General features: G+C 40.0%; 1 protein-coding gene across 1 annotated transcript in view; it reads right to left on the bottom strand.

Annotated features, from left to right (window-relative positions):
- Ttd14 (TRPL translocation defect 14) overlaps positions 1 to 14,519 on the bottom strand; it is a 75,667-nt gene that overhangs the window by 27,455 nt on the left and 33,693 nt on the right. The window contains exons 3-9 of the mRNA XM_080265794.1: positions 8,536 to 8,573; positions 7,250 to 7,287; positions 6,201 to 6,329; positions 5,334 to 5,470; positions 2,476 to 2,598; positions 687 to 821; positions 93 to 171 (exon numbers count right to left, since the gene is read on the bottom strand). Of these exons, the coding sequence (XP_080121920.1) occupies positions 93 to 171; positions 687 to 821; positions 2,476 to 2,598; positions 5,334 to 5,470; positions 6,201 to 6,329; positions 7,250 to 7,287; positions 8,536 to 8,573 (679 nt within the window). The remainder of the gene's footprint in view (positions 1 to 92; positions 172 to 686; positions 822 to 2,475; positions 2,599 to 5,333; positions 5,471 to 6,200; positions 6,330 to 7,249; positions 7,288 to 8,535; positions 8,574 to 14,519) is intronic.

Genomic DNA, 14,519 nt, shown 5'->3' with positions numbered 1-14,519 from the left:
AAGAGATAGGAAAAGTAAACAATAACAAACCAAACCCTAATTCAAGGCATTAACATTCTTTTTTTTTTCTTCTTACCACCTATTTTTCTTACCATTTTTGCCACGTTTTCTTAGCCTTGCTTGCATTTTCCTTGAGTTAGTTCGCAGGTACACGTGTTCTACACTGAAGTCCTGAAAAATGAAGATGGTAATACATTAAGAAAAATGCATCATAATCATAAAATTACATGTTCTAAATGTGGTATGTAATATATTAGGAAAGTGCATCATTACCATAAATATATGTTCTAAATGTACCAGTGTTTAAAAAAATAATGATAATAAAAACAATAATAATGACATACATTTTACAAATTCTCAAATTCAGGTAAGTTAATCTCACCATACACTAATCACCTGAAGAAAATTATGCTCTGTATGAAAGTAATCTATAAAAGCTAAATCACTTTAAAGGGATACCTAGTTGGGAAAAATTAAAGGTGGAGATGGACAGTCTCTCTCTGAAGTGAAAACAAAATCTCTAAACTGACAATGAAGTTTTTCTCAAGACACATACCTCAAAGCTGAGGATGATGGTGTGATAATAATATGTACCTTTACCTGGAAACTGGAGAAAAGTGATTACAATTTTTTTTCTCTCTCTCTCTCAACAGTTACCATAATAAAATCTCTCTCTGATCACATACCTGGAAATTGGGGAATAGAGAATCATCAGGAAGTGGACCCTTGACCAGGAATTTCAGCTTGCGTGCATTGGAGCTGAGCCTGTCACCTGTGTCAATTCCAAGCTTCTGACACACAGTACTCATCATCCGTCGCATCTGAAATATTAGGAAGAGTCAGGTTAGGCTACACTCGAGACAGTGTAGTTAGCCCTAGCTTAATCTTTTGGCTGGAGACGGATGCCTTCATGTGCTGGCATCGATATAACTGGGTGGTTTCACTGCCCAGTTATATAAATGTCCCTCATCCCCATCCCTATCCACCTAGAGGAGGATGGTGAACTGCAAGAGAAAGGCAATTTTAGCCTGCAGTTCACCAGGTTCATGTTACCAGAGAACCTAAGGTTACTACAACAGTACTACTACTATTACTACTAGTTATTACAATTTCGAGTACTCCAATTTTGCATATTATTTGTGCTACTACCAGATAGTTTATTCAGCTTATGGGTGACATTTCAAACTGGATTTGTTAGATACATCCATCATTAACTACTTTATTGCCAGGTTAATTTCACAGTTGAATAAAATCATCTGGAGACGGCAAGAACAAAAATGAATAACACATCATCACAATGAAGAGGTTATGTTTATTCATTCAGCACCTTCATTCCAGTAACATCTTCCATTTCATTCTTACTATTTAGTGATGACTTTATTAGAGAGAGAAATGGGATTCTGAAGAGGCTACTGGAGATTGTCTATAACCCTGTCAGTACGAATGGTTCTTCCAAATTTAACAAAACCTTCTGGATGTTGCAAGAAGAGCTAATATAATAAGATACTAGCAAGGACCCTACATATGGTGGAGCTTGTGTCCTGAGTGGAGCAAAACAACAGCGGCATCCACCCACGAGCCAAACCTCCTCATATTTCCCTGCATCGTGTTGTGAAGAACCCTGGTTGTACACTAGCAGGCTGCTGTTGACAAGGGGGTGTCAATTCCCTAAACATCATATGCAAAGACCATTCCTGTAGGATGACCCCACAGAAGCAGCTGCTTCTGTGTGACTGACAGGTCTGCTTGGCCAGAAAGACCATGGTTAAAAAACAAAAAACAATGAGGGGTTAATGCCACTTTAGTAAAACAGTATCTGTCAACCATATATTACCCTCTTCAAGTTGTAGTGACCCAAGGCTATGTAAGTGTAGTTCGGTACATTTAAGGGCAGATGACCAGTCTAATCCCTTAGTGACATCCATCCATTCATCCATCATCCAATCCTACGTTGCCATATGAGCAACGTAGGAGCCCAGGGCTAGGCAAGTTGGTACTGACATTTAAGATGAGAGTGACCAGCCTCACTCATCCCTGAGTGGCATTAAGTGAGCAATAAACCCCAACCACCCCTTGGATATAAACCTGCACCGGCTCAATCCGACTGGAGTGCCATCATTACCCACTAAACCACCAGGAGCCATAAGTTGGCTATATGGTTACCATCCAGCGTAGTAAATGGTTTCCTGGTGTAAAGGAAACCATTTGGCTTGTCACTCAGTGTAGAGTCGCCCATAAGCAGAAGGCACTCTTTGGTCAAAAAAACATCCAGTTGCCTCTTCAATATAGAACCCATACACATTAGCAGGGTTTACCCTGACTGGTGTGTTCTAACCACTACACACAGCCCAGGGGTTAATACGTCTGTACTGTGCATCAAATTACAAAAATCCTTGGGAAAAACTATTCACACAGCATAACCATACCTGTATTCTATCACTCCATTCCATTACATTAAAATATTTCACTACTTACCTTAGAATCAAAATCTGTGGAATTATCAATAACATCGAAGTAGGGATGTCCGACCCATGCTTCAGCTGCTCGGTTGTCTAACTGCCGTGCCAGATCCAAGTTTTCACTCCGGCAAGCATGGTCCTGGGAAGGGAGGTGTAATAATAATAAACGTGATGAATCTAGATTTACTGTGCTGTGAACAGTTCAAATAATAAAAACTAGACCCATATGCTGAAACTGTGTTTATTTTGTTGCACATGTATTGATATTTCTCCCTCTTTCATGCTTTTCCTTTCCTTCTTAATTTAGCTTTATCTTACCCCATCCTTAGGTAGGAAAAAGAGGTCTGGATAATGATGGTCATGGTGGTGATGTTTATTGCCAACCTGCTATGACTTCAGAGTAAACATGATTTCAAAACGTGCATATATTTCTACCATACCGGGTAAATGGTAAAATGAATAATTAATGCAAGAAAGATGGTAGTTTTATACTGACTGAATTAACAAAGTAAGGGACAATACTCTGATGTAGGTATTTTTACAGAGCCATAAACTGAAACATCTTAGCCTGTTATAAACCTATGTTGAAAAATCAATGAATGTGCTAATAAAGGCAAGCACAAGCAGTCCCCACTAAAAGTCGTTTTACTTCAGTTGTTTCATCACACCAAGACTATCTGTAACTTGTGCTGCATTTAAGAGTGTTTAACTTTTATTTACTGCATTTAAAATTGCTGTGCTTAATTTTCTTATGATGTACTAAGTTGCCAATATATTAACACGTTTTTTTCACTTATAGTTGCTTGCAATTCATAATTAATTGTTCTGAAGTCTGAAAATGACAGCTCTGTGTGCTTGTAACCATATAATCATGAACCAGATGCATATCTCAAGAGTAGCAATTTGCCTTCACACATCACAGACTATTAGTAAGGACTGACTGAAGTGTGCGACAAAATACTAGAGTAGTTGTAACAGTGATAGCCATTGCAACCCCAGGCTCATCTGAATGTGAACCCAGTGAACAGTAGACTGGTTACCCTTCTGCAGTCCACCATCCTCCTTTTGGGGGACTAAGTGGGAAGTTCATATAACCAGGCAGTGGAAACATAGTGGTGCCACCACATGAAGGCATCTCTCTCCAGTACCACCACTACAGTACATGACATGTAACATATAAACAAACCTGACACACAAAAGTACAAGTATACCTAAACTATCTGCTAAACATCCATATTACAGCATATATGGGCTACAGAAAAAAAAGATGAAGAAAAACAGTATTTGTACACATGTGTGACAAGCATGCAATAATCCTACACAAAAATGTAACAGAATCTAACACTACTTGAATAAAACAATTGCTTATATGAAACTTGAAGACAATATTTTTCACTCTTATAATCAATCATTGCTGGCTCCTGAGTAAAATATGCCTAATCAAATCTTATCTGCCTCATACAAGCACTATGGTGTCAAGGAGCAGCTAATGGAGTGGGGGGAGGGGATTGTGGTCGAAGATGACTTCTTCCTCTGTCAGGACATAATGGAGGTTCTGTAGTACATTTTTCACCTGAGGGTAATTCAAGCCACTCTTCAAGACATTCCTTCCCACTGCATACAACAAACTAGACACAAGCATGATATTAAAGCCAATGTGAGTACCAGTGGGAGCAGGGAGTAAAAGTATCGCCGCATAAAATTTTGGGTCTGGCTACTTCTGATGAACTTTCTTATTTCCTGAAACAGCTGTGTAGTCTCACCTCTGCATTAGACGATCAAGGGAAAGCCAAAGCAACTCACCATCTCCAGAGAATGGAAAGAGAGAGAGAATGGACTCAAGACAGTTACTGACACTAATGACTGACTGAATGAAAAAGAAAATCAAAATATCCTACATTATAATACAATTAAAATAGCTTTGTGGTTTGCCTCAGGCTCATGGCCCCTGCTATAGAAAAACTTTTGAATTTCTTGGACCACTATGGGCAATTTTATCTGATTCACAGGCACAGTAGAGCTATGGCACCTCTCATATAAATGTTTATATACATACCCGAATAAAAAAGACTCCAGGCTCTCTCACAATGAACCACTGCACTGGGATTGGCCATAACACCAATAATAATTTTTATGGACTGAAAGCTAATCCAAGTGCAAAACCAGCTTATTCCTTCTCAACTGTGTCTGATAACTGATGGAAGAAAGAAATATATGATGAGCTAAAATTTCTGTAATGATGTGAGAGTCTCTCAGCTTGGACTTTATGTACTTGTGGCTGAGTTCCCTGCCTGAGAGTGATGATTGTATGGCTAGTTACCAGGCTTGTAACCACATTTCACTCACGGTAATACCACCTACGGTCCATTGCAACCACTTATTTACTACCTTCTCAGTTTTTAAACTAATTTTGCCTCTTTTGAAAAGGGACTCTACGGAAGGTTGGGAAGGTTCCTTACTTATCATACCAGTGACCTATGGCAGTGAAGGGCAGCTTACTCTACTCTTTTTTAAAGTGCTTCCAAGACATCATTATGGACAGAGAGAGAGAGAGAGAGAGAGAGAGAGAGAGAGAGAAAAGTGCTTTGACTACACAAAAACTTGTATTCTAATGATGCTATGGCGTGAACTCTGGCAAAATCAAACAATGATATACAGTACATGATAATTCACAATCACAGCACACCTTTCATAATACAAAGACAAATTAATGCACCAAAGCTAAAGTTAAACAAAGTTTTTGCACTGTACATCCACTGACCTGAATATTTCAAATATTACAGCTTCATGAACCTGCAATTAGAGAAAAAAAAGAAAAAAGTGTGAGCTGCAATACGTACATGCAGGGTGACAGAGGTGTAGAGTGACCAGTACCTCAGTGGTGTAGAAAGCCTCAGCTCCATTGGCTGCTGAGACCATGTGAATGATTTGGTTGTAGCGTGTGTCTCGGAGGTCCACTGGGTTCCAACCGTTGTGACGCATTATTCCCTCCCACTGCTCCTCTGGGATGACTGAGGGAAAATCATGCCTTAGAAACACATCTGATAATACAGTAGAGTTGACTTAAAAACACATATAACACAGTACACAAAGCTTAAAATACAGTACCTACATAATCTAGTATAGCAATACATTACAAAATGACTTATGTTGATGCCTTGGAAACATGCAAGATAGCTAATAACTGTGCTGATGAGTTAGAAACATGCCTACTAATACAATACAGATGACTTTTAAAAACATATCAAACACAGTAATACTATACAGTCCTGATGATTGACAAACACATCCAATAATGCAGTGCTGATGACGCAGAAACACATCCAGTACTATTACAGTACAAATGACTTTAAAAAACACACTCAGCAATACAGCGCTGATAACTTAAAAACACATCTAAATTTCCATCCACCATCCAATCCTTTACTGCCCCATCAGAAATGTATACAGTCCAAGGCTGGGCTAATTAGTCGATACATTCAAGGTAAGTGATGTGTCGCTCACCCTTGAGTGGCATTATGTGAGCAATAAACCCCAACCACTCCTTAGGCTTAAATCCCTACAGGCAACATTCAGTTGGAGCAACTTAACCCATCACACCATCAACTGTTAATTTAGTTATATAGTTTGCACCCAACTTTGGTTTGTCACCTGAAGACAGCTTTACACTGAGTGTGCAGAGGGTGGAGAATTAAGACATAGATGTAATGAAAGAAACACACTTTTAAACACAGTACTCACAAGCAGATGCGTCCATGGTCCCACGATCACAAATGACAAGACAGTTCTTGTGGCAGGCCTCAGCTAGTGTGAAAAAGGTGTTTTCTATCTGCATCATGGACTTCAGGAGGTTCTCTTGAAAAGACACAGCTGAAAAGTAAAATCTATCTATCTATCTATCTATTGCCAGACGCCATAATCCCGTACGGGGTGCCCATTTGACTCTGAGTTATTTGTTTTACAGGGAGGGGCACTAACCCTCCACCAACCCACTTGACACGTAGGGAGCAAGTATGGTTTGGTTACATGGTTACCACCCAGCGTTGTAAATGGTTTCTTGGCTTACAGGAAACCATTTGGTTTGTCACTCAATGTAAAGCCACCTGTAATGGAAAGAAAAGCATAAAGTAGTGACAGGAAAGATGGGAGAAATAGGAAGAGAGGAGGGCAGGCACAGAAAAAGAATGATAAAGGCTAAGGAAGAAGTAGGCAGCACTACATCAAGTGAGTGGATGATGGTCGCCACCACCTACCACTAAAAAGTAAAATGAATATAACAAAAATACTAACAACTAATCCAATACAGTACATAATAACCACTTTGAGGTGTAGGATACTAGGCACCTGAAGTTAGGTTACTATAGATTTAGTCTGGTACATTTCAGGGTAAATGATCAGCCTACTCCCTTCTGGTAGCATTAAATGAGAGAAAAATCTCCAGTTACCTCTTGGGGACTGAACCCATGAATGGCTGTCACTCCATCCAGGAATAAACTGGAGGTGGGGATATATGCCCCTCATTTATGACAACAAGTTACAGTATTTGTGATAAACGAATAATGTTACCAATACATATATATGCAATAATTATATTACATAAATGTTATCAGAGACTCATCTCAATGAAAATACGGATTTCATAATAAATTTTGAATACTTTGGTTACAGGTCAGTATGAAATCAAACTTGACGTAATTCCACTGGGAATCAAACCTCCCCCCCCCCCTGCCACCCAAAGTGCTGGATTCATCCCTGTCGACTGAGGCATTCAGCTTCATCTGTATACTCACCATCCTCTTCTGACAGATCTCCAAACTTTATGCCACCACTGAAATTTGAAGAGTAACAGTGCATTAATATTTTCTTCTTATTTTTTTTGATGACACAATATACAGTATTTCAAGCTCCTGTGATGCAACAAATCTCATTTAGGCCACACGTAACTAAAATACTATTGACGGTATTCTAGGTAACATTCAATCATCCAATCCTTTATTCTATCATCCTTCACTATATCGAATATTCAATCCTTTAATCTATCAATCAGCCTGTACTTTACCTAGCACCCTGCATTCTATCAACCAGCTTTATCATCCTTTACCTAACATCCAATCTTCTGTTCTACTTATTATCCTGTACTCTAACATCCAATCTCTTATCACCCTTTACTTTAACATACAACCCTTTGTGGTAGACAGATCATGGTACCAAATGGGAGGATCATGGTTACAAAACTGATTTTAACACGAGAGAGAGAGAGAGAGAGAGAGAGAGAGAGAGAAGGGGGGGGTGGAGGGGAGCGCCACTGTAGCCCATATTTTCGTTGGGTAATGAAGCTCCCTAGCACCTCTTCCTTTGCAAATTATTTTTGGATATGGCTCGTTAATATCCTTTTATACATCACCTATGCAGGGTAAAACGATATTGCAGTGATTTATGTATGTGTAATAAGCAAAATAAGTCGCACAAGAAAAGGTGTTAGGGCGCTTCCTTAACCAATAAGAATACGTGTCTATGTGTGCATTAAAGATCTTAGGATTAAGTACACGAGATTAAATTAAGGAAACAAACAAACAAACAAACAAAAAAGCGCTAAAGATGAAACAATTTTAAATGATGGAAAACGGCAACGATATTATTTTTAACTTTGGTCTCCGAGCTGTAATCTATTAACAATGAATATGGTGCTAGCCAAGAAGAAGTGCTGGGGAAAGAATGTATAACCACAGCACCCTTTTTTCCTGCCACTGATCTACGTGAAATAAGCTACAAAATTACGAGAATATAGGCCAAGTTAAGGTGAAAAACTATAGGACGTGTGCAGTAACTGGTGTCCGTATCCTCTTCGGGTAAGGAAGCTCCCTAACACCTTTTCCTATGCGACTGATTCTGTTTATTACACCTCCCTGTCCTAGCCTTTGTTGTATAAATCCTTCAATTGTCACCATACTTTGCATGACTTACAAAGATATTAACCATCCATATCCAAAAAATAAATAGGCCTAAATAAATAAATAAGTTGCTAAAGAAGAGTTGTTAGTGAGCTTCCTCAAGGTAACAACTAATCTGAACTTACCTGAGGAGAACTGTGGCGGTCTCGGGTACACGATAAACCTGGAAGGAAACAAGGAATAAAGATAATTCTCAAAGTAAAGCATTTCAATCAATCAATCAATCAATCATTTCCTGTGGCACCCCACGGGATGCATAGGGCCTCAATGAACTCTCCACCAATATTTGTTTCTTGCCATCTCCTTCAGGTCCCACCAACACTCCTCTCCTGTTTCTTTTTTCATTGTCCTCAACCAGGTTTCCCTCGGCCTATCTCTACCTCTTCTTCCTCTAGCAGTCCACTCTGGCACATCCTGTATTAAACTACCTTCTTTTCTGTATATGTGCCCCAGCCACTTCCATCGAGACAGTCTCACATATTCATTAACTGGTTCCACTCTCGTAATATCCCTCACTCTTGCATTTGTAACTCTGTCTTGCCACTTTACCCCAAGAATCCTTCTTACTGTGCCATGACTCATGCCCCTAAATTAAAATTGGTCTAACCATGGAACGGTAAATTTTCACTTTAGTATGTACCGAAAGCATATTATTATTCCAAACAGATTTCCACATTCCAACAGCTCGCCAAGCCTGTCTAATCCTCTCCACAATTTCATTGTTTAATGATCCATTAGATGATACAATCGTTCCCAGATATTTAAAGTTTTCTACATTCTTCACCACATTATTCCCAATTACACAATCGATTTGGTTCTCCACGTTCATATTAATAATTTCAGTCTTTCCACAATTTATTACCAATCCCACTTTTTCTCCTTCCTCCACCAGACAATCAAGCACCCTCTGCATCTCGTAAATACTTCCGCAAATCAGTACAATATCATCAGCATAGTCCAAATCCATCAGCTTCTTATTTTCTTTCCAGTTAATTCCTGCACATGTTCTCCTTACAACCTTTTTCATAACATAATCCATAACCAAAACAAACAACAATGGCGAAAGAACTCCTCCTTGAATCACTCCTGACCTAACTTGAAATGGATCACTCAAAGAACCACCCACCATTACCTTACAAAAAGTACCTTCATGCAGACTTCTAATAATATTTACAAACTTTTCTGGTATACCATAGAATCTCATAATTTTCAACATAGCTCCACGTGAAACACTATCAAACGCCTTTTCAAAATCCACAAAACACATACTAAGTGGCATTTTCATCTCATTAGCTTGTTGCATTAGATGCCTTACAATAAAAATCTGATCATTACAACCTCGACCCTTTCTAAATCCCGCTTGTTCTTCTCTTAAAATTTTATCAATTACTGGCTCTATTCTGTTCAACAAGATTCTGGAAAAGAATTTTGCAACTACAGGTGTCAAAGTTATCCCCCTCCAATTTCCACACACACTTAAATCTCCCTTTTTTGGTATTTCTATAATCACTCCATTTTTCCACTCTTCTGGAATTCCACCATTATCCCAAGCCACATTAAAAAGTTTCAAAAGCGCATTCATCAACTCGTCATTTTCCACCTTAAGCATTTCAGGGAATATTCCATCCTCTCCTGGGGCCTTAAAATTCTTTAACTCCTTTATAGATTTTGCTACCTCTTCCAAAGTTATATCCCCTGTTTCTATCTGCAAATCTCTCTCGGCTGGCAAAATGTCCTCTTCAGCTGGGATTGGTCTATTTAGAACAGATTCAAAGTGCTCTTTCCACCTTCCTTTTATATCCAAATCTTTAGTCATCAAATTACCATTTCTATCTCGTACAGGTATTTCCTTCCTTCTCTTTTCAGTCCCAGTTAACTCCTTTATGGCCTGATACGCTGCATTTAAATACTAAAATACTGTACTTGCAAAAAATTTAAACGTACTGTATTCTTGACATGGAGGATTAGCGCTAGACTATTCATTCCTGCAACTATTATTATTTTCTCTGTAATCTGGCGTAAAACTGACTACTCTCCATCTTGAACGCTGAAATGTTATCATATATCAGTACCAGAATATAACGCTAGTCACGAAGAGGTGCTACGGAAAAGACCGTGGCACTGTCTTTTTCTGGCACTGAGCTACGTAAAATAAATTACAAAAGGAAAATCTGGACCAAGTTAAACAAGAGTATTGCTGCCCTATCTTGAGTAGCATAAAGCAATAAACTTCATATAACCCTTAGATTTCAACCTTATGGGCCATTTTGGAGTGCCTTGTCCCACTAGACCACCGGGCATCCATTTATTGGTTACCTGTATTTGCGTATCATCCAGCAAAGTAAATGGTTTAGGAAGGCGCCTGACTTCTTACTGAACGGTGTTACTCAAATGTTGCACTACACAGAGGGAGAGGACGGTATGCGTGTCTGCCTAAAATTAATATATACCTTCCTACATACTACTCTGAATCATTGAGGTAACATCTAATTACTTGTTTACCCTTAATTACACTAATTTGGTTCGCGTCGCTATTATATCATGTGCGTCAAATAAAACAATCAGCTAATCTGTGTGGGGTAAGCCTGCGTGACAAACCGCGCCATTTTCTTTGTTGATAAGTCGGGGGGAAAATAAGCGGGGACATCACTAATCACGCTAATGGCAGGCACCGCTAACACAAAACAAAACCACAATATTATTCCATTCAAACCTATGGTGTATTTTTTTTTTTTTTATTCTTGTTATTTCGATACGATTTTATACATTTTTTAGAAGTGGATGGGTTGGCTACAGCCTTCATTAATCCTTCCAGTTAGAATTATGTCAGAGAGAGAGAGAGAGAAAGAGAGAGAGAGAGAGAGAGATGAACCCAGTGGACTGCAGGTTTAAGTTATCCTTCTCTGCAGACCACCATCTTCCTTTCGGGGTAGGGGAAGTAGATGGGGGACGCATATATAACCAGGCAGTGCATACGTCCTACTACATCAGTGCCACCACCTGAAGGCGTCCCTCTTCAGCACGATATTCAGGTTAACGGTCATGATAAGTGAAGGATAATGAGAAGTGTTTATCATAAAGATGAATTATGACAGCCAAAAAAAAAAAAAAAAAAAATATCGCATAAATATTTTTTCTAATCTCGTCGTTATACCATTATTTATGTGCATAATCAAGTTTTTTTTTAATGTAACCAGTATTTTTTTTTTGGACACTGCATCCAGTCTACACACACACACACACACACACACACACACACACACACACACACTTCCTCTGGCTCCCCTATCTACTCTCTCTGTCTGTCTGTCTGTCTGTCTCTCTCTCTCTCTCTCTCTCTCTCTCTCTCTCTCTCTCGATGAAACATCCACATATTTCACTCATACAGTCCATCTCCTTTCTTGGTCTGCCTCTTCTTCTTCCAAAATTTACTGAGCACAAACATCACCACCACCACCACTACCACCATCATCACCAACACCACTGTCATCACCACCACCACCATCATCATCATCACCACCACCACCACCACCGTCATCATCACCATCACCACACCGCCACCACCACCACCACCGTCATCATCACCATCATCCCACCAACGTAACACTAGTAATTAAATATACAAATATAATGTTGATTAATACACATTCTCAAATCTCAGGAAAATCCCAAAATGTCTCAAGGTCACGGTGGCGACAATAAGGCGGGAAATCATGGGCTAAGACACTAGACAATCGCCTCTGTGTCTTCTTTGATCCATGAAGGAGACATAAGGTCGAAAATCAAGCAAAACTGTATATGAAAAACGCCCTTACGTCTTCACATGCTTGGAGGCCGTCTTGTGAGGATAAAGGCGAAACTTTTTTATTGCTTATTTTTACTATTAAAGGTAAATGGCGTTTTATCTTTTATTATTCAAGTTATTTATATTTATCGCAGAGGTTTATGGAAATTATATAATTAACACACACACACACACACACACACACACACACACACACAATCTTAGGGTAAGGTTTATAATATACTCACACACACACACACACACACACACACACACACACACACACACACACATACACACACAATCTTAGGGTAAGGTTTATAAAATACTAACACACACACACACACACACACACACACACACACATCTTAGAGTAAGTTTCATATACTATCTCACTATCACAATTTTTCATCCCTCACCTTATAATCAGCACGATAAGTAAAACCTTCTATCTAAACACTTTATTGCAATACTCCTTTCACCTTAACTTGGCCCAGATTTTCGTCCTTCTGCAGCTTATTTCATGTAGCTCTGTGGCAGAAAAATAGGCTACGGCTCTGCGTCCTCTCCACAGCACTTCTTCGCGACTAGCATCATATTCTACTATTGGTAAAACTCAGTATTCAAGCTGGGTAGTGATTTTTGGCCAAGTTAAAATAAAAAGGGTTTAGTATCGTTCATTATGGAGGAGGAGGAGGATTGCATAGGATTACATAGGAAAGCAAATGGCAACAGACGTTATGGTCCTTTCGAGGCTGCTTGTTACAGAGAAAACTATGACTACAAGATCTAACTCTACATGCTGAAGGATAAGGATAGTAAAGCAAGAAGGCTCCCCCCACCCCCAAACCCTCCAGGAAAAAGTGAGAAAAACCACCATGCAGCATGGAGGAGGAGGGGGAGGAGGAGGAGGAGGAGCCTGGTGATGATGATGATGGAAATGATGATGATGATGGTGATGATGAAAATGGAAATGATGTTGACGATGATAATGATGATGATAATGATGAATGGTTGTGGAAGGGAAGGGAGGGGCAAGGTGAGGGTGGAAACAGGACGAGGCAAGAAGAGGGGAGAGGGAAGGGAAGGGGGTGACTGGGTGGGTCGGACAAGGGGAAATGGGTGAAGGGAAGGAGAGGGGACTGGGCGGGGAGGGTTGGGGAGAAGGGAGAGGAGTGGGGATAGGAACAAGAGGGGGTGGGGAGTAAGGGGAGAGAGAGAATGAGAAGGGGATGGGAGTGGGAAGCTGAGGGTAAAAGTAGGAAGAGAGGGAAGGACAGGAAGACAAGATGAAGGAAAGGGGAAAGAGTGGCGAGGACGAGGGGGGAGGGAAGGGAGAAAGGTATGAAAACGATGGGGAGAGGGAAGGAAAGGGAAGGGGGTGAGGTGAGAAAGAGGTGGGGGGATGAAGGGAGAATAGTGACGGGGAGAAGGGTGGGGAGGGGGAGGAAAAAGAGACAGGGAGAGCTAAAGGAACGAAGAGAGGGGAGAGGGAAGTCGAAAAGAGGGGGAAGGAGAGAACAAAAGAGGGAGGGGTGAAGGAGGGGAGGGAGGAGGGGCTGAGGGGAGGGGAAGGGGGGAGGGATAGCATTGATAGGGCTTCCTCTCCTTGCTCCACATTCCTCAACATGACCAAAACACACACACACACACACACACACACACACACACACACACACACACACACACACACACAAACGAAAAAAAACTCCCATGGTCTTGATCCTCTTCACCTCCTATTATTTTTCTAGTTTTTTTTTAACTCATTTTTCTTTATTTTTTTTCCTTTATTCTTCACATGTTTTTATTTTTTACTATTTTCGTTATTTTTCACCTTTGTTTCTTTGTGTGGGGACGTGATTCTCTCTCTCTCTCTCTCTCTCTCTCTCTCTCTCTCTCTCTCTCTCTCTCTCTCTCTCTCTCTCTAATAAAGAAAGTTACGCTGGGTTTCAATTTAGTGATGGACTCTGACTGAGGGTGAGGAAGATAGTCACGTGATGGCTCTCTCTCTCTCTCTCCCTCTCTCTCTCTCTCTCATACTAACTTCAACTTTCTTGCATACAACGTACCGTACATCAATACACCTTTCTTTAATCAGGTGTGTGTGAGAGAGAGAGAGAGAGAGAGAGAGAGAGAGAGAGAGAGAGAGTTGAAATAAGACACCAGAGAAGGGGAAGAGAACAGGGAAAGGGAGAAAAGGGAGAAAAAAGCGAAAGAGAAGTGATATGGAGAGAAAAAATGGAGGATAGTGAAAGGGAGAGATATTTGGAAACTGAACGAAGACTTAAACAGAGAGAAAGGGAAAGGGAAAAATATAAAGGGAGA

This window comes from Coenobita brevimanus, chromosome 16, assembly GCF_032717465.1.
Source record: "Coenobita brevimanus isolate Jiangsu-jjx chromosome 16, ASM3271746v2, whole genome shotgun sequence".
Taxonomy (NCBI): Eukaryota; Metazoa; Arthropoda; class Malacostraca; order Decapoda; family Coenobitidae; genus Coenobita; species Coenobita brevimanus.
The sequence above is the reverse complement of the archived record's forward strand: the minus strand, read 5'-3'. Positions and strand labels throughout refer to the sequence as shown.